This window comes from Prenolepis imparis, unplaced genomic scaffold (genome assembly GCF_030444845.1).
Source record: "Prenolepis imparis isolate NDT839.2.m4 unplaced genomic scaffold, iyPreImpa1.0 SCAF_4, whole genome shotgun sequence".
Lineage (NCBI taxonomy): Eukaryota > Metazoa > Arthropoda > Insecta > Hymenoptera > Formicidae > Prenolepis > Prenolepis imparis.
In genome coordinates, this window is record NW_028141162.1 from 15,991,261 (window position 1) to 16,011,861 (window position 20,601).

The window sequence follows — 20,601 nt, forward strand, 5'->3', positions numbered from 1 at the left end:
CTCGCCATCTCCTGAGCTCAGAGACTCAATATCGACGACGCGGTGTTCACCGTCGACGGATCAGAAATGCCGTCCAGGTCGCTGTCGACCAGGTCGCGCGCGCGATAGAGTGAGAGAGACAAAGAGCAAGAAAGTGACAGCGCACTGCCTGTGACGTAACGCGCCACGCGATGAAATCCGTATACAAGTTGTTCCTGCTGTGCCTTATCCTGGCCGCGTTGATAATACTGCTGAATGTGACGACCAACTTCTCCAGCAAGGTGAACGACCAGACCCCCGCGAGCAGGGAGCGCCTGGTGCTGCAGAGGAAGTCACCGGGAGTCGCGTCGACGCCGCCGCCGTCGTCGTCGTCGGCGGGCGAGGTGACGATATGCGTGGTGGTTTGCGGGGACAGGGTGCATGAGGCATTAACCATGCTCAAGTCGGCGCTGGTCTTCGCCAACAGGCCCCTGCAATTCGTGATACTGGCGGAACACGATCTGATACCGGCCTTCAGCGAGAAACTGTCGGAATGGAAGCACGTGTCGAATAAGACGTTCAACTTCCTGGTGCGGCCCATCACCTTCCCGGACGGCAGCGACGTGGCCATGTGGAAGAAGCTGTTCAAGCCTTGCGCAGCTCAGCGACTCTTTCTTCCGGTAAGCATCGTGGATCAGCTGATTGTGTCTTTTGACTTCGACCCAGTTAAATTCATAATATAATAATTTATATAATAATTTATTATATAATAATTTATTAATTTATATAATAATATTTACTTATTTCAGACTGTGCTGAACGATACAGATGCAGTGCTCTATGTAGACACAGACACTCTGTTTCTGGCACCACCGGAGAAGATCTGGGACGAGTTCAAGAAGATGAATTCCAGCCAGCTGGCAGCTCTCAGCCCGGAACACGAGGATCCCAACACTGGCTGGTATAACAGATTCGCCAAACATCCGTACTATGGCAAGCTGGGTGTCAATTCCGGAGTAATGCTGATGAATCTGACAAGAATGCGTGAGTTTCGATGGACCGACTACGTGATTCCCATACACAAGGAATACAGACTGAAGATCACCTGGGGCGACCAGGATATCATCAACATAATATTTCACCATCATCCGGAGAAGCTGTATGTCTACTCGTGCAGGTACAACTACAGACCCGATCACTGTATGTACATGTCAGTGTGTGCGGAGGCAGAGAGAGAAGGTGCCCTGATGCTGCATGGTTCCCGTGGCACTTTTCACTCGCAGAAGCAACCTCCCTTCAGGGCCGTCTACAGAGCCATGCAGGAGTATCAACTGAACGCAGATCCGTACGACGAGCTACTTGTGCCGATGAGAAGTTACCTGGCGCTGGAGGACAAGTCCAACTGCGGTAGAGTCTCCAAAGTGTTCATCATCCAGCCAGAGCTGCATTTGACTCCCCATAATTTTTGAAACTTCCATTCGGACTTTTTTATACACGTTCGCGCGATCTACACTTGGACTTTGTATCTTTTGAAATCTTTATAGCGCTCGTCCTGCGAATATTATTATACAGATGTATCGAAGCGACGATGACTCTCGAAGAGTATTCGTACATATCTGCGTAGCCACTTTTGGCTATAAATGTAGTATTGTTTTTCTTCCGGAGTATTATTCTCCTTCGAGGGATTATAAAATACTTAACTATACGTAAATACACTTATGTAGTACGCATATACTTATATTATGTGTACACATATACGCGAGTTGTGAGTTGATTTAATTACTCGAAAAGAGTACGGACTTATTAAACGAAGAGCCATTATGCTAATGTATAAGCATCCTGCTTCATTATTACGTAAGAATAAGCGGCGTGTGTAAATTACGTCAATTAACGTATCCGGTCATCTATGTATGTTCCGTCAAGGAACTACGTTGATTTACGCGTAATATGTTTTGGAAATGTGTTTATTAAGTCCGGGGAGTCCGTAAAAACTCACGAGAGAGCGCGATTCGCTTGCAAATTAGAGTGTAAATAAGTCGCGATATTAATTCCATGACGAATCTTCGTATATCATAGACTGAACTTTTTCTATATGTAGTGCATTTGAGTTTTTTTGTTAACAAGTGCGCTATGTTGTTACTGTTTATACGAGGAGCGACGATGCGACGCGAATATACATATATTGTTATATACATTTTTATCTGATACTTTGCGACAAATACTTGATTAGGGAAAGCGATGATCAGGGCCTATCTTATGACTTTGTTGTTATGCGGAACATATATTTGACATGCTACTGCATTTCTTAATCTATATTTTTTTTCTCTCACGATAATATTTTAATAATAAAAAAAGTAACTTCTTTTTTTTATATTAATATTATATAATTATATTATATAACTTATATTAATTTTATATCTGGATTATATATTAATATTAATCTGGAAATTGAGAGAATGTCAAACTCGTTGACAATATTAATACTGTTCTTGTTATTTTGTATTGGCTGATACATATAAGTGGTTTTGATAAGAGATAAGCTCTGATCGACGATGCGAACGTGTGAAATTATTTTAAAAATGACGTAAGGTTCGATTTCGAAAATGTTAAAATCGAAATAATACATTCGTTTCTATATTTCTCTGTGCGAAATATATAATTTATACCATTGTCAAAATAAGAATCTCATATTTTGATGCAATAACGCGATAATAATTGATTATAGATATACGTATGATTTGTAATACAATGTTTATATGAATATGAATTACATTTCGGCGAAAGTGTTCACATTTTTACACACGTTTTTACTCATACGATTTTGTACAATTTTGTACGATACGCATTTTGTATCGTTTGATTGTTCAATACAATTCGATACGTCATTTGTGATACTTTTCTTATATAAGTATTATACAATATAAAGCTATTAAATAAAAATCTGTCTATATAATACATATACAAAAGTATAAACATGTATTTAATATACCAATATCTCGATGTCAGCGAAAAATATATATTCCTATATATTAATATGCCACATATATAATATGTAAAGATTTATTATATATATGTAGAGATTTGTATTATCTTTTATTTCTGTTTCAGATTTTTATTTAGAGATTTATAATATCGAACGTAAAGAAAGGAGGGCGGTTCGTTTTTAAAAAAATATTAGATGGTGGAAATATAATTATTGAATGAAATATTTCAAATAGAAAAGAATTCGCGCGAAGTTCGCGCCTCATTGTTATGTCGTCATTAGTGACGTAGTACGGGCTGAAGGCAGGCGCGTTCGGGGGGTCAGCTGGCGCGAGAAGGGGTCCCCGGCGATCAGTTCTCTCGCCGCTGCTTTCCGGTTGCGGTGGCACGCGAGCTTGTGAAATCGGTCCTCGCGCAATATTCTTTCCCATTTTTTTTTTTTTTTTTTAATGGTCCCCTGTGTCCGAGAAGGGCGTAGCTGGTGCAAAACGGATTAGGAGAAACGTGACGGCGGCCCTTTAAGTGTCTGGTTCGAACAGCGATTTCCCATCTTCTTTTTCCGGATATCATATAGATGATTTCCGGCTCTGTGAATATGTGAGAAATCGAACTGCAAGGTATGAAAAGTTGCGATAAAGTGGATAAATTATTTTTCAGAAAGGGAATCTTTTATACTCGAAGAATCTTGTATCGAAAATCATAATTAAATCTTTTTTTGGAATAAATATATGCGGATATATGGTTACGGAATAATGTAAGAATTCTTTTTATGCAAAAAATAATAGATTGTTTTTATATATATTGGTATTTTAATATTCAATTTTCTTAGGATTCGCTTTCCGAGGAATAAAGATTTTTTTGGGATGTTCTTAAATATATAAATGATAAAGGTGATGCGATTAACGAGTGCACTCATAGTTGAATGAACCATTTAAGCGGTCATTAAATTCATTTGAATCTTAATTTTAAATCAAAATGATATAAAAGCATTTTTAACGCTGATTGAGAGAACCACGTAATAGAAATCTTTTACGAAAAGGAAATGAATCGAGAAGAATCGCCGGTTCTTTATTGCGTTTTAACGACTAAAATGCTGATGTGGTCTTCAGTGATGTAGCTAAATGGCAAATGCGAAGTAAAAAAGATAGGCGTGTCATTTATTTTATATATTTTATATCAGTAAAATAGAATTGAGCATTTTTCAAATACGACAGCGATTAAGTTCTTAAAGTAAAATTTAAAAAAAAATTGTCATATACGAATATATGTATCTTAGATTAGGCAACAAACTGTTTTTTAAATTTTATATTTATATATATATACATATATATATATATATATATATATATATATATTATAATAGGTTCGCTATTAAATTAAAAATTGATATAAAATAATTTTGGAATAATGCAATAATGCACTCTAAAAAAGCGCAAAATACAAGATAAAGTATCTGTTTATTTGATTTTTATACTTTTTATTCCAGTGTATTCTTTCAAAATTTCTTTCTAAATTTCTTCTTTAATTACCGCGTGTGTTCATCAGTAAAATTTAAAATAATTATGGCGAAGAAGCAGAAAGTATAATCAAACAGTTTAGAACTGATTTCTAATTTCGCAAATTAGAAAGTCATAACTCGAGAGGAAATAAATTCCCATTAATTTGTTTCATCTCATCCGATCTTTTAGAGCAAGATTGACAGTCGCGCAAACTTCAATCTAGAGCCGGCCCTGATGATCCAACGATATAATGATCGAGCAATCCAATTCGCACGCGCGCGTTTTATTCGTGAATCCGCGATAAGGATCGAGCGAGAGCGAGCGGAGAATGCGATAATATAGGAAGAGAGAAAAAAGGAGTAATTTCAGGTCCCGCGGTGGCTGTCAGTCGTGACGTTACACGCAATCGATTATCGTCTTCTATCATGTGATTACCATGATAAGTGCGCGTGTGTCGCATTCATAAAAAAATTTAAAAAAAGACGGAGACAAGAATACGGGATACAGGTGTGCGGTAAACATCGGCGGGAAGAGGTGAGAGGCCGATCTCGCTCCTGAACGTGTTGCGTGTTATTTGTACACGCCAGCGTGTACTTGCTCGTAACGTTACGGTATCGACGTATACTACGTGCTATACAGGGTGTCCCTGAAAAAAAATCCTTAGTAAAATTCGTTTTTTTACAATATTAATATTAAATTGTCAAATATTTTTCCGCGCGAATACAGTCTTTCTCGTCTATCTGGCTATATATATCTTTTCATTTATTAAATCAATACCTTGCTCATTTCTGTAGCAAGCAGCTATATCTGTGTTTAATTTTTGTATATATTGTTGGAAAGATTTATCACGTCTTGGTACTTATAAAATAATGAAAATTTTGGTATAAATTTTGTAGAAAAAAGAAACATATCGTGATGAAGCTTTTAATACATTAGAAAATTGCGAAAAGAAGGCTGTTAAAAATTGTAAAGCAACAGAGAGCTTCTATAAAAAAAGCTCAGAAGATTTGAATTAAGTTCTTTAAATGTATAAATAAATGAGAAAATGTCATTATCTGCATACTAAAAAGTTACGAGTAATCAATCAATAAATTAAGCGTTTGATAAGAAGAAGCGATTCTCTGATCGAGGAGATATCGTTGAAAATTTGTCTATATCAAATCTATTTTTTTATTTTATTATTTTTATTTAGATTCACTTGGAATGATCGTTCGTCGAATTACGTTTTAATAATTTTGGAACACTATATTTACTTTGTGCACACTGATGCTACTGTATGCTCATGCTCATGCTCGGTGTCGCGGTACACGGTCTTGATATCAGTTTTAATCACTTTTAATGTATACCAGCAGGTTTTGTGCGGCGAAAGCTGCTCCGGATTTATAATGAGGCTAGTTATGGTAATAGTTAATTCTCAGATTGCTAGGAACAGTGCAATCACATTGTAATATTCTAATAAGGAGGAAATATAACGCTCGCACCTATAATAGATATTTAATTTGTACATTAAATAAAAAATTAAAGATTAAAATACAAGATTAATTTTATTCAGCTGAGAAAAGATTCAATATTAAAAAAAGATATCGCTATTTTTATTATATTATATTTAAATACTTTGCGCAAAAAATGTATTACATTTTTTTCGTCTATCTCGATAGATGAAAGAAAAAATCAAAGATGTATATTATACTGCATGATTACTTTTTGCTCGATTCGCGACGTCAATTTTTAGAGAAGTTTGTCTTTCCTCACTTTCATTAATTGGAGTCGCAATAAACGTCGTTTATTTTTCTATAGCCTGATTAGACAATGACTGAACAATCAGATTAGAGAAAGAGCCATTTCTCGTTCATGTCGTGCAATGAATGTTAAAGATACGAAGACCAGTGGATTTCATCTTAAATTATCTTGTTTATATTCTTTTTACATTTTTATACTATATTTAATATTCTTATATTTGTTATATTAGATTAAAATTCACATGAGAAAAAAATTAATGATTTTAACATTAACTATCAAACAATTAAAAAACTTTATCGTTTGTATACAATCTGTTTTTTTAATACTAATATACCTATTAATCGATCATGTCGCGAATTTTTATTATTCGATCTTGTTGCTCAATGTGTCGATAATTAATGGCGAGGAAATATGATGAGGAATCCGAATCACAATGCGTCACGCGATCTAGATTGTCAGACGTTTAACTATAATCAGAGCCGATTAGAATGGCAATATTGTGCATAGTTGACAGTTTGCATTGTTAGGAATAACGTTTGCGAAATTCGCAACAGCTTAGTCAGAGATTGCGACGCCAACGACCTGTATAAATCGAATCTATCTGCACTCTTTATTCGATTGTTTTATATTATACGTACAATATTATATAATATATATAATATGTTTTAATTTAATTTAATACTTTAAATTCGATTAATTTTTCTGACAGTTATCAGCTGATTTCTGTCAAAAAATATTAATCGCGGACAAATAAGTCTATATTATAACATATTATATCATTTATACAACGTGTTATTATAATTAAAATAATAATAATTTGTAAGTAATATAATATGTTATAATACTTTATCCCCAATTAATATTACCAATCAGCATTGCGGAAAAGAGACAACAATGTCAATAATATGCCTTTTTTTTAGAAAAGGAATGTACGTTTTATACAGAAAATCTACCTTATCGTGCATATTTTGAGATATCGCGCTTCGTCGAATTATCAGATAAAATTACTGATGACACACGAGATATTTTATTAAGTATTTATCGCATTTTTTGTCATAATATTAATTTATTCACGAAAACTATATTGAGAATCATTTATATATTCTTAAAGATTCTAGAGATTCTAGTGAAAGAAGGATATACTAATAAAATTTTTGCTCTCTGTGTTAAAGAAACAAAATTAAATGAATTCTTGACGTTACGAATAAAAATATATATTATGCCAATTATCGTTAGAAAAAAACCGTACATTTTTGCAATAATTACTTAGATACAAGTTAATCAAGATCATATCGGTTTAAATTCTTTCGACTCACCACCTGCTACTTATAACTAAAAGAAAGTGTGTTATATATTTCTTAGACATGTCTGAATAACGATTGCATCATAATGCATTCAATTTGATACGAATAGCAAAATCGCAAGTAGTTTTGCTGCATTCGCGGCTGCGCTTCCTTCGATATTGCATAATATCGTGTTCAACAAGAACGTTGCTTTCCTAATGAAATCGCGTGACATCGGATGTATTGCGTGCGTTTTGCAATAGCTCGAGCGAGCTATGAAATATTACAGGAGAATTATAAATGATTTTGATTTTAATAACGAATCACGAGTTTCGTGAACCGTGATATATTCATGTTGAAGTGCGAACATTGGAATTTATCGCATTTTATCATCTGGGTATGGAAAATTTCAAATTTAGATCCTAGATTTCAAATTTAGATCTTATTTCGATTCGCGATCGCGGTCTTCTGTGATTGGGATTTGAAATTGTCATACTTGATGAATATTTTTAGACATTTTATCAGACTTACAAATATTTATATTCGATTTTTTAATATCGATTATTAATTTAAATAAATTAATCATTTAGTTCGATGAAAAATAAGAAATTGCAAAGAAAAAACGACGTCTCGTAAAATTTTAATTAAAATCTCACTTAATTTTTTGATAGATGAACTCAAAGTTACTGTAAAAAAGTAGAACGTGTATAAGGTAGTCGACACATTATACGGTATTTATTCCTCGCCCGAAGAGGAATGATTCAGGCGAGTAATAAGTACCGTAAAAGGAGTTTGTCGCGATTCACGATCTTGGTGCACAAACGAGGTGGATGATGAAGCTTTTTGCCTAAAATAATATTATATTCACAAGTACGCAATTTTTTGAGAAAAAATACGAGAAAGTATATTTGAGATAATTGTATCTAAATAATGTGAGATGAGACTATAATTCACAAATATTATTTTAGAATTTTTAATCGTGCAATGACGATTGCAAAATTATAATATTTACAAATATTCGCGATATATGGATATTTGTAAATATTTACAGTTATACATTTTACAAATATTTACAGTTATACTTGATAGAATTGAAAAATTAAAGTGATTACAAATCATATAATGATACATGAAAAAAGTTGAAAAAAAATATTGTGACACTTTTTCTACAATATTATCATAATAAAAAATAATATTACAAAATACTATTGTATTTTGCTATTCGCAAGAAATTGAATCCTAATTACAAAGATTTGATACATTTCTCTAAGTTGTCTGTTGAAAATTGGTGTTTAATATCAATAAATGTGTATCAATACATCTTAAGCATTTTCAAGCATATGTTCTATGAGAAAAAAAAATCGATCGCAAAAGTATTAACTTAAAATCACGAAAGTATCAATATTATTAATACTAGTATTAATAATACTTGGTATCATCATATTATTATTAAATAAGTATTTATAGACATATCTATACATTGAATAAGTTGCTGCACACGTCGTTCTAAAGTTCACAGTTATTAATATAATTTTATAAAATTGAAAATGAATATATTATACAGGGAACACAAAGTACGAGGAGTAATAAATATTTACGTATATATTTTACAGCTAGATTGTATGTGGTGTGTAACATGTGGCCGATAGGTACTTTTATCTTATTGCACAGCCGGCAAATCGCGAGGCTGTAATTACTGTAGGTCTTCCTCGCCGTGGTTCTCATTCTTTAATATCTTTTTTTATTTACCGGAATTGCAAAACGTATCGCAATTATGGATGTACATATAGAATAAAAAATTAATATTAATTTAAGGATCGCATTAATTTTCTAATCGCAATAGAAGGAAACGATTGTTTCAAGTGTACTTTAAAGTATCCATGAGATTTAAGATTTTCCTCAGCATTATCCTGATGAAAATTTAATGAACAATGTATGAAAAATATATGATAAAAAATACAAGGATTTTTCAGGGCTCGCATAGTACTGATTAAAAATTAAAAAGTGAGAAATAGAGCGGTGATTTCACACGAAAAAAAAAAAAACAGCTTTGAATGAACAATGATTATGTGAATTGCGTGTTAATTATTTACAATGTAGACCAAGATAATTCTAGCAAATCAGTATTATCTTGTCAATCTTTTAACGCCTCGTTCGACATATAATTGTCAGAAAATCTTTCGAAATACTTCATAAAGATTCGAAAAATAAATTTTACACATAATCAATCATAATCATCTCATCATATCATCTTATCAGAGATAAGAACGCAAAGGATTAAAGGTATCTCAGAATCAAGCTCTGTCTTTTAACTATCCATCCATCAGTTTCGATGACAATAATTTTTGCAATCCCTGGAACATCCCGATTACAAAAGTTCTTTGATTTGTTCGTGCAGAGAGAGAGAGACGAGAATGCCGTTGTTCAAGGTGCGGGCTACGTCGAGGTCGCCGATAACGGAGAAAGCCGCGAACGGCGTTCAGTATCGCAACCATCATCATCACGGCGATGACAACAATCATCATGACGGAGGCGCGAGCGGTAATAACGGTTCCGGTAGCCGGCCGTGCAATAATAACGCTCCTCTTCAGCATCACGAGCAGACGAGAGCCTCCCGGGACTTGAAGTCGACTTCGCTCGTCTTCCACTGCCAGCTGGCCCACGGCAGTCCCACGGGACTTATATCGGACTTTAGCAACGTCCGCGAGCTGTACCAGAAGATCGCCGAGTGCTACGACTTGCCCGCTCAAGAAGTAAGCGACATGTTTTGTTGAGAAGTTTAAGGAGAGGAAAAAAGAAGGATTCGATGAATATGAATTGAAGGCTTTAGCTTTCTCATGGACTCGTGAAGTGACTCTACTGTTTCTTTGCCAGGTGTATAAGCAGTTGACTTGAATGACTTTTCTCTTTGTAGGATATATTCTTTTTCACCTAGTGTTAAAAGGTGAAATCTACGTCGAATTCCTGTGTTTTATTCATTTATTTAATTCTTTCTCTCTTTACATGTATGTATAGAAAAATGCGTGTCTATCTTTACATTTTAAAATATTTTAATGATTTTTTATTGCACTGCAAAATTTTATTCGAATAATAAATGACGTAAAAAATAAAAGAGACGATTCATGACGACGGTAATTTATACAATTGATAATCACAGAATGATATTATGTTGCTTGAAGTAGAAACGGCATATGTATATATGTATAAAATACGCACATACGAAAATCAGTTCGGTGTTTCCAGTACGAAACGCCCTATGTAGGGAGACACGAATCCGGAAACGCCGGTCACGGACCGCGGCATCCTCGTTGATCCGGCGGATATGTCTGTGAGTGAATAAGAGAGAGAAAACTACGTGTAATTCGATGTTGTACACGCGGTTGCTGCGATGTAACCAGGTCGCTTGTTGACTCGTTATGGGTCGTTTGAAGCGCGGGAGCAATTTCTCATATTGCGATGTCAAAACAAACTATTGCAACTTTTACCGTAGTTATATAAAGAAAATAAAAAAAATAAGTCCGTATAATATCTAGAATCTAGAAAGTTTGCCAAATTTAAATTGAAGGTAGCGATCAAAATTAGATCAAAACTTTAATAAAATTATATTATGTATAAAAACGTAAGAATCTCTGTTAAGTAAAATTTTAATCGGAGTTTAATGTAAAACTTAGTAATTTTTGTAAAAAAATTAAGTAAAAATAGTTCGAAGTTGAGAACGAATTAATATTATCACGTAAAGTGCTTAATATTGAAAATTAAGTAAAAAAATTTGACGTTCCAGATTCTCTTTTGCACACTTAACACGCATAAAGTGGACATGACGGAGTTACTAGGTGGACAAATCGGTGTGGGTGACTTCATATTTGCGCATAAAAAAGGTTTGCATAAAAGAACTATTCATTTGCTATATGGAAAAAAAAATAAAGAATACAAAATTCTCGTAGAATTAAAAAGGAGAACAATATTTGAAAACTTTGAATAAAAATCACTATAGAAATAGATATTAATTTCTAATTAAAATTTACAATTCTAAACATAATTCAAGACAAATTATGTCTATAAAACAATTCAAAATTAATTCATCAATTTTATTTGATTATATCAGTTTTGAATTAAACGTCAGTGTGTAATTAAATAATTGGAGCAATTTTTATACAATAATTTCAGACATAATAAAACTTGGTATAAATCTTTCTCATAGTCTTTTAGCTTGAGTTCAATAATATTTAAATATTTTCACAAACGTAAGTGAAAGAGAGTAACACGTTTTTGATGCAGGTCGACCGAAGGAAATCGAGCTGGTGAAGACGGACGATGCGTTAGGTTTGACTATCACCGATAACGGTGCCGGTTACGCTTTCATAAAGCGTATAAAGGAGAGCTCCGTGATCGACAGAATAAAGGTGATCGAGGTGGGCGATCACATTGAGAGAATCAACTTGACCAGTCTTGTTGGCAAACGACACTTCGAAGTGGCGAGGATGCTAAAGGACATACCGAAAGGTTCCACCTTCACGTTGAGGCTGGTAGAACCACAGAAGAACGGCTTCAACAGCATTGGACCGCGCGGTGATCCCAGGAAAGGAAAGAAAGTCGGCTTCGGATCCGGCAAGGAGACTCTGAGATTCAAGGCCGATGGTAGCACGCAGATCATAGAACAAGTATGCATAAAAAATTGCTAGTAAACATATGTAAAAATTGGGAGATCGTAAAAAAGACATATAGGTGATAAATTTGTGAGAAAAATAAAATATATTCTATTAGAATAAGCGACATTCTTTTGTGACATCTTAAAAAAATATCTGCTTAATAAATAATAACGAATGTTAAGCATTTTAAATAAAAAATATTAAATATTTTTTCAGCTTGACGACACGGCTGCGCTGGGCGTCGAGAAGATCAATACTATTTTGGAGAGCTTTATGGGGATCTCCGATACGGAATTAGGTAGCGTTTTGAATCCTTAGATGTAAGATAAATAAATGTGTAATAAAATCTTTTTTGTCATTTTTTTCGATCTTATAAGATTCATACTTTGCCTGATTGAAAAACAATCTGATTCGATTGTTATGTCTGATTTTGATCGCAGCCACGCAAATCTGGGAGCTCGCCGAGGGCAAATGCAACAGCATAGACTTCGCCGAGGCGATAGACAATTCCGACTTGGAGGACTTTGGCTTCACCGACGAGTTCGTTATCGAATTATGGGGCGCCGTAACTGATGCCAGAGCAGGTCGACATCGATGACGCGAGGATCGATGATGAAACGATACAAATCAAAGGAAAATAAACGATTGTAAGCTACGATAAAATGAAATTTTTTAAATGAAATTATTCGTAAACAAATGTTCTTTTATATGAAAAATAACATTTGTTTATCCTCATCTGTTACCATGATTCTGGAAGTCCGAATGTTTAACGTTAATCGTTATTGAGATTTCCGTGCTTCTTAAAAATTTTAATTCGATTTGCGAATTTATCAATATGACAGAATCGAGCATTTAACGGCTAAGATGCAGATTGAAATCTGCAATATATTCCATATTGTATCGTACATTGTGTCATACAGCAAGCGTAAAGTCTTTAAAGAAAAGATAAAAGATTTTTCGCAAATTCAATTACAAAAAATTGAGAATAGCTTTTATATTTTGCTGCAGTGACGTTAAAAAAGAATTTTCGTTGTTAAGATTGAGGCATTAAAATTTGATTGAGACATTAAAATTCTATATATTAGAGAAGAGTATTAATTCAGATCAGCTACTTTATTTCTATAATATCCCCTTCTCTCGTTTTTATTTCTTCCATTATTTGTTCTTTCAATTTTTTCTCATTTCTTTCCTCATTTCCTCCATCTCTGTTATATTGTTTTTTCTAATTCTCTCATATTTCTTCATCTCTAAATCCACATAATATTGTTAATGCTCATCTAATAAACTGGAAAGAGAAGCAACAATGAAATTCTATCAAAGTTTGATATATCATTTTCTGAATCACACAATTGCAATATTATATTAATAAGAATATAGACAAAAAGACAAGAAATTCATTGATATAGCAAAGTTTATACTGTTGTAGCATAAATTTTATCAGTTATTATGTGGATAGCAAACAAACTCGTTAAGAATTTTAATTAGAATTTGCTGAAAATAATTCTGCTAAATCTGTAAATTATTTCGCTATAATAAAAAATTGATTCTTATCTAGCCATTAAAGAGATAACGATTTTAACATTAAAATGCATTTGTTGGCAGATTATTTTGCTTTAGCAGAGCAAATTCAAAAGTTTCTATATGGATGCGAATTTACTCAATAAAATTTTTTTATTTATTTTACAAACACATAACAAATCTTGTTGTAATATCAAATAATACATCACGAGTAACGAAATTTAATTACTTTTAAATAGAATATATGATAATAATAACGATTTTATTGCCACGAAAATCTTTTTATTCATGCATGTGCTAAGCAGATATGAATTTTGATTTCCTTAAAGTTTCAAAACCATTTTCGTTTGCTATTTATTCGAGTCGATGTCGACCTAACACATAAGAAACAATTTAATATTAGCAACGATTAGTATTAATTATTCGAATTATATAGCGTAAACATGTTGATGTAGCGTTAAAATCATGCTAGTATTAATATTGATGATATTTATTCTAATGTGAGCCAATTAATATCCATTAATTTCCGAGTAATCGAAAGATGTTACGCACGAGTAATAAGAATGAATTAATATATATTTTAATACATATACATATATAAGAGCGAACCAATTTACGATGTGAGAGTGTGTTAAGTGTGCGAAAAATTATCTTTTAACTATTAGCATAATTAAATCTTTGTAATAAATGCATAATTTTTACATGATTCCACATATTGATTAATCATAATGTAGACGATGAAAACAAGTATATTTATAGAAAGTAATTGTCGTCACTAACTGACGACTGGCATTCTTTATCTGAGAGATAACAAAGTATTGAAGAAATCAATCTTTAAAAAAACACATATTATTTGCAGATATATTACGCAAGTCATGCAAGAATGAAACAGCATTGTTTGGTTTTTCTTAAAGTGTTTAAATTGTAAATCAATTCTTCCTTTTCCCATAATTCAAATGTTGTCATATAATGTGTGTTTTTACCTATTTATTATCTAAACTAAATATGTTTCTTATCAGATTTAGCAAACAAAAACAATGCAGCAGTATGTAGATTTCAGGAAACGTTTTGGTTTTAATTATGAAATTAAACAATCAAATAATTGTGAATTATTTATTTTTGTTTAATTCGTAAAGTACATATAAAGTCAAATATTTATAATATTGAACAGTATTAACCAATCAGCGAATCCCTAACAAAGACAGCAATCCATTCAGCATGTATATACCTTTTTCATTCTTCCACACTTTTGAATTTGAATTCTCGAAGATATTAGCTCGTTTTGTAGTATCGATCTATCGATGCGCATGCGCGAAAAGAACCAGCTTGGTCTGATAACCTGACTGTCCAGTCAGCACCCGCGCCTCCGTGCGTAAGCACTTAATATAGAGATCTACTTAATTTTGCCGGATACATTTCAAAACAACACCGAGATTAAATTTACTTTACAACAAAAATAGAAATGGGAAAAGAATAGAATATCACAAAAAAAAAAAAAAATAAATAAAAAACTGAAGAGTATTGGAATACAAAATACGGTTCGCATTTAACCTGCAAAGAGACTCGTGCAAGTCTTGTGAATAATAATTGTATATATTTAATATACAGTGACTATGGCATTCGTATTAAAAAAGGCCAGTGACGTATTTCTGCGTTTGAGCAACAACTCGCGAGTCACTCGAGGCTCTATAAAGATATCACGGGTGCGTAAACAACACTGATATTCTTATTGCGCAAATATCACACATATAACCTATTTACTTTATCTAGCCAGATAATTATTTGGATTTTATTCCGACCTATTTTCTGCAACATATACTTCATACACGAGATTATTAAATTATTTATGAATTTTAATTATTATTCGTACAGCTGTAATTTTTTTTATATTTTCTTTCAATATTATATTTTTATATCTTTTGATATACCTTATGTCAGCATATAAGTATAAAATAAATTCATCCTTTATTTTTTAGACATGGACAAAAATTATCATTAAGATACTTTTATGAAGTCAAACTCTTAAATTTTATTTAACAGGTATGCATTGCTAATTTCTCCATCAAAGCAGATATTCCACGAGAGGAAGAGGAAGTTGACAAGTTGAAAACCCTTGTAGGAAATGGTAAAGTGTTCAAGAGCATAGAGGAAGCTGTGTCCGATGTACATAACGGAGCCAAGCTATTGGTCGGTGGATTCGGTCTCTGCGGCATCCCAGAAAATCTAATAGCGGGGATATTAAACAAGGGCTCTAAAGATCTAATTGTAGTTTCGAATAATGCTGGAGTAGAAGACTTTGGATTAGGTATATTGCTGAAAGCACACAAAATCAAGAGGATGATTGCCTCATACGTGGGCGAAAATCCTGAATTCGAGAGGCAGTATCTCAACGGTCAGTTGGAAGTTGAATTAACACCACAGGTAATGAGATTTCGAGGGTAGAAAAGTATTCGAAAAATCTCCTGCAATTTTCTACAAGTCAGATTTTCATTTTAGGGCACTTTGGCGGAACGTGTAAGAGCTGGTGGTGCTGGTATTCCTGCTTTTTACACTCCCACGGCTTTCGGCACTATCGTGCAAGAGGGCAACGTCATCCTGAAATATGACAAGAATGGTAACGCCGAGATCTCAGGCGAGCCGAGAAACGTCAATCAATTTGATGGACGGAACTACGTCCTGGAGACCGCGATTACTGGCGACTTCGCGCTCGTGAAGGCGTGGAAGGCCGACACCGCGGGGAATCTGGTCTTTCGAAAATCCGCCAGGAATTTCAATCCTGTGATGTGCAAAGCGGCCAAGGTGTCGATCGTCGAAGTGGAGGAAATCGTGGAGATCGGCCAATTAGATCCTGATCAGATTCATTTGCCCGGCATTTTCGTGGATAGGATTGTAAAAGGACCCTCTTACGAGAAACGAGTCGAGGTAGACGTTTATTTAACTTGATTGATATTCGTCGACATCATTATGTGTATTTAGTTGCGCAGACTTTTCATGAATACTATTTTTTTTCTATCATACACATGTATACAGAAACGATCAACGAGACAAACTATGAAGCCTAAGAAAGTGACTCCAGCTAGTAAAGCGAGAGATAGGATTATCAGGCGTGCTGCCCTCGAATTTAAAGATGGAATGTATGGTAAGTACAATAATGACAATACAATTTGTCTGCATGAAAAATATGTAGATATACAGATCTTAAATATCCAAGTTCCCTTATCAGTTATTTAATACGATGAAAACTTTTACAGCCAACTTGGGAATTGGTATACCCATGCTTGCTAGTAACTACATCCCAAAAGGTGTGAAAGTGACGTTGCAATCAGAGAATGGTATTCTTGGACTGGGTCCCGTCCCGGAGACTGAAGACGATGTCGATCCTGATCTTATCAATGCTGGAAAGGAAACTGTAACGGTGCTACCTGGTGCAGCTTACTTTAGCAGCGATGAAAGCTTTGGCATGATCAGAGGGTACGTGACTATTTAAATTATTTTAAAGCTGGTACTTTTTATCACAAATATTGAAATATACGCACATTATCACATTTATCATATCTGATAATGTACATATATATATAGAGAGTCCCATTTTAAATGTATATATATGAATATGTATATATATTATATACATGTATATATAGTATATGCATTTATATATATATATATATATATATATATATACATTTATGTATACATTTATATATATATACATTTATGTACACATTTATATATATATACATTTATATACACATATTTATATATATATACATTTAAGTACTCATTTATATATATATATAAATGGGTACATAAATGTATATACATATATATAAATGTGTACATAAATGTATATATATTAACTCAGACGATTTTTCGGACATATTAAAAGACATTTATTGCCGCACTATCGCCACTACTTCTTTGCAAATTATATTCTCCTATTAACGCAGATGATTTTTCGAATATATTTATTGCCGCACTATCGACACTACCTCTTTGCAAAATATGTTCGCCTATTAACTCAGACGATTTTTCGGACATATTAAAAGACATCAGGACTCTTTCTTGCGCTTATTCAGTGGCAGAATCTGCGAGAAAAATCAGTTTTCATATATTTTTGTTATTAATTTACAGATAATTATTAATGCAATTAACGTGCAATAATACGAGTCTTTTAATATCTTCGATAATTCATCTAAATTAATAGATTATATTTTGCGAAGAGATAAATAGTTAACGAGCAATAATATATGTCTTATTGCGCTCGAAAAATCGTCTGAGTTAATAGGGGAACATATTTTGCGAAGAGGTATAGTGTAGCAATATGTGTCTTTTCAGGTCCGAAAAATCGTCTGAGTTAATAGGAATACATATTATGCAAAGAGGTAAATCAAAGTAACGACGGTAATAAAGGTTGCAAATTTATCGATAATAACGTCGATAATTTACCAACTTTCATTACCGACGTTACTTCGAACAACCTCTTTGCATAACATGTATTCCTATTAACTCAGACGATTTTTCGGACATATTAAAAGACATTTATTGCCGCACTATCGACACTACCTCTTTGCAAATTATATTCTCCTATTAACGCAGATGATTTTTCGAAATATTTATTGCCGCACTATCGACACTACCTCTTTGCAAATTATATTCCCCTATTAACTCAGACGATTTTTCGGATATAAATTACACATATTACTGCAGAGATAGTGCAGTCTGTTCTATAGTTATACATATATATATATTTTTTTTATATTATTACTTTATATTATTTGTTATATATTTTTACATTATTATTATTTTATATATTTTATACATTATTTAAACAGATAAAAATATAAATAATTAAAATAATTAAAAAATAATGTAAAGAATATTTATATTATTTTTTTTCGAAAAAGTAAAAGTTTGTGCAATTAAATTATAGAACATTATATATATAATTATAAAGTTTTTAACAAGAGATGATCTTGGAAATAATATCATTGATATGCTTAAAATAATCTAAATATAAATGCAATAAAAATATAAATGAGTACATAAATGTATATATACATATATATAAATGTGTACATAAATGTATATATATATATATATATATATATATATATATATATATATATATATAAATGTGTACATAAATGTATATATATAAATGTGTACATAAATGTATATATATATAAATGCGTACATAATTGTATATATATAAATGGTACATAAATGTATATATATATGAATGCGTATATATATGTATATATATGAATATGTATGTACATTTATGTTTATGTATATATATGAATATGTATGTACATTTATGTTTATGTATATATATGAATATGTATGTACATTTATGTTTATGTATATATATGAATATGTACTTGTGTATATGTATGTATATATATATATTTTTTGTAGTTAAGTTTTATATTGCTGTGCATTGTTAATTAGAATTACCAACAAATTTGCTACAATTTTAAAGAGAGATTTAAAAAAAAATCTATTTGATATTAATGAACAAATTTTCTTTTGTCAAAAATATCAAGATTTAGGATAACAATGGCTCATTAAAAAAATATTTAGTTGCTAGATGGTATAATACATTTAGTACATTATACAAATATTTCTTTTATAGCGTTAAAGAGAACAGATTTAACAATGTACTTTACAGAGGACATATAGATTTGACTATTCTTGGAGGCATGCAAGTATCGGAGAATGGAGATTTGGCCAACTGGATGATACCAGGTACGATGGTAAAAGGCATGGGTGGTGCTATGGATCTGGTATCTTCGCCGAACACTAAGGTAGTGATAACTATGGAGCACAAAGCCCGAGACGGAAACCCGAAAATTTTGAAGAATTGTACTTTGCCTGTCACAGGTAACGTCTCACAAATATTTTGATACTAGTATTTCATAATTTCTCGCTCCCTAATTTTATCTACGTTTCTTTAATACTTTATTATTTAATGTCATTACATTTTAATGCTGATATTTTGTAATATATCTTTATTTCTCTCTCTTTTCGCCACTATATATCATATATATATATATTTAATAATCCCTTTTTGTAACATTATTTCAGGTCAACAGTGCGTAAATTTAATTATCACAGATCTAGGAGTATTTGAAGTTGTGCCAGGAGAAGGATTGAAACTTATCGAAATTGCTGCTAATATCGATATCAGTGAGATTGTCAGTTCGACGGGTTGTGAATTTAGCGTTGCCGATGATCTTAAAGAGATGGGACAAGTTGAAGTTGATGAGTCATGATGTGTGAGTCATGAATTATAAATATATTTCATAAATTATAAATAATACACGATATGATAATTCCGCTAATTATCAAAAATTTTTTTGTTCTCTTATAAACTATATACACATGGCTCCTAATGTAAAAAATTTAAAGTATCATAAAAATGTTGTTGCTTTCACTACGCAAAGAATGAAATGTAAAAAAATAGGACTGCTATTTATGTTGCATAATTTTGTTTCTATTAATGCTCTTGTAATTTCTATTTTTTATAGATACCAGTACCTCATGTAATATAATGTAACTTATTAGATAATTGTTATGACTAATGTATATCTGTTATTATGTTAATTGTATTTTATTGTGCACGAGAGAATATTTGTTTAAATATTTGTTTTTTTAAATGTACATATGGTTTTTTTCTAATTATGAAATTATAAATTATGAAATTATAAATTATGAAAGCGATTTATATGTACGATGTGTGTGCCTTTGTGAAACAAAGTCACGTTACATATGCTGTATCATAATTAGCATTACAATACGAATGAAATAATATTTTGTAATATATGTATAATCTTACAATAAAAATTTTTAATATTTTTGATACGCGTTTCTCTCTCGATCGTACGATATTAATCTTAATTTTTGTTATTTACAATTTTATATACATTGTAAAATTGAAATTAGAATCATTCAGCTCTAAATAAATTTAAT

General features: G+C 32.3%; 3 protein-coding genes across 3 annotated transcripts; all 3 read left to right on the plus strand.

Annotated features, from left to right (window-relative positions):
* Positions 1-4: 4 nt before the first annotated feature.
* Positions 5-2,896, plus strand: Shams (glucoside xylosyltransferase 1 shams). Its single transcript, XM_083035899.1, has 2 exons — positions 5-638; positions 768-2,896. Exons 1-2 carry the CDS (start codon positions 171-173, stop codon positions 1,425-1,427), a joined length of 1,128 nt encoding a protein of 375 aa, XP_082892025.1. The 5' UTR covers positions 5-170; the 3' UTR covers positions 1,428-2,896.
* A 394-nt stretch (positions 2,897-3,290) lies between these two features.
* On the plus strand, positions 3,291-14,340 carry Kermit (PDZ domain-containing protein GIPC-like protein kermit). The gene is made up of 6 exons (XM_083036705.1): positions 3,291-3,557; positions 9,861-10,215; positions 11,244-11,340; positions 11,741-12,123; positions 12,328-12,409; positions 12,552-14,340. The coding sequence occupies exons 2-6, from the start codon at positions 9,877-9,879 to the stop codon at positions 12,707-12,709; spliced, it is 1,059 nt and encodes a 352-aa protein (XP_082892831.1). The 5' UTR covers positions 3,291-3,557; positions 9,861-9,876; the 3' UTR covers positions 12,710-14,340.
* A 670-nt stretch (positions 14,341-15,010) lies between these two features.
* Scot (Succinyl-CoA:3-ketoacid CoA transferase) lies at positions 15,011-20,491 on the plus strand. The gene is made up of 8 exons (XM_083036703.1): positions 15,011-15,332; positions 15,670-16,050; positions 16,126-16,551; positions 16,660-16,768; positions 16,881-17,100; positions 19,301-19,512; positions 19,717-19,907; positions 20,160-20,491. Exons 1-7 carry the CDS (start codon positions 15,243-15,245, stop codon positions 19,902-19,904), a joined length of 1,626 nt encoding a protein of 541 aa, XP_082892829.1. The 5' UTR covers positions 15,011-15,242; the 3' UTR covers positions 19,905-19,907; positions 20,160-20,491.
* The last annotated feature ends 110 nt before the right edge of the window (positions 20,492-20,601 follow it).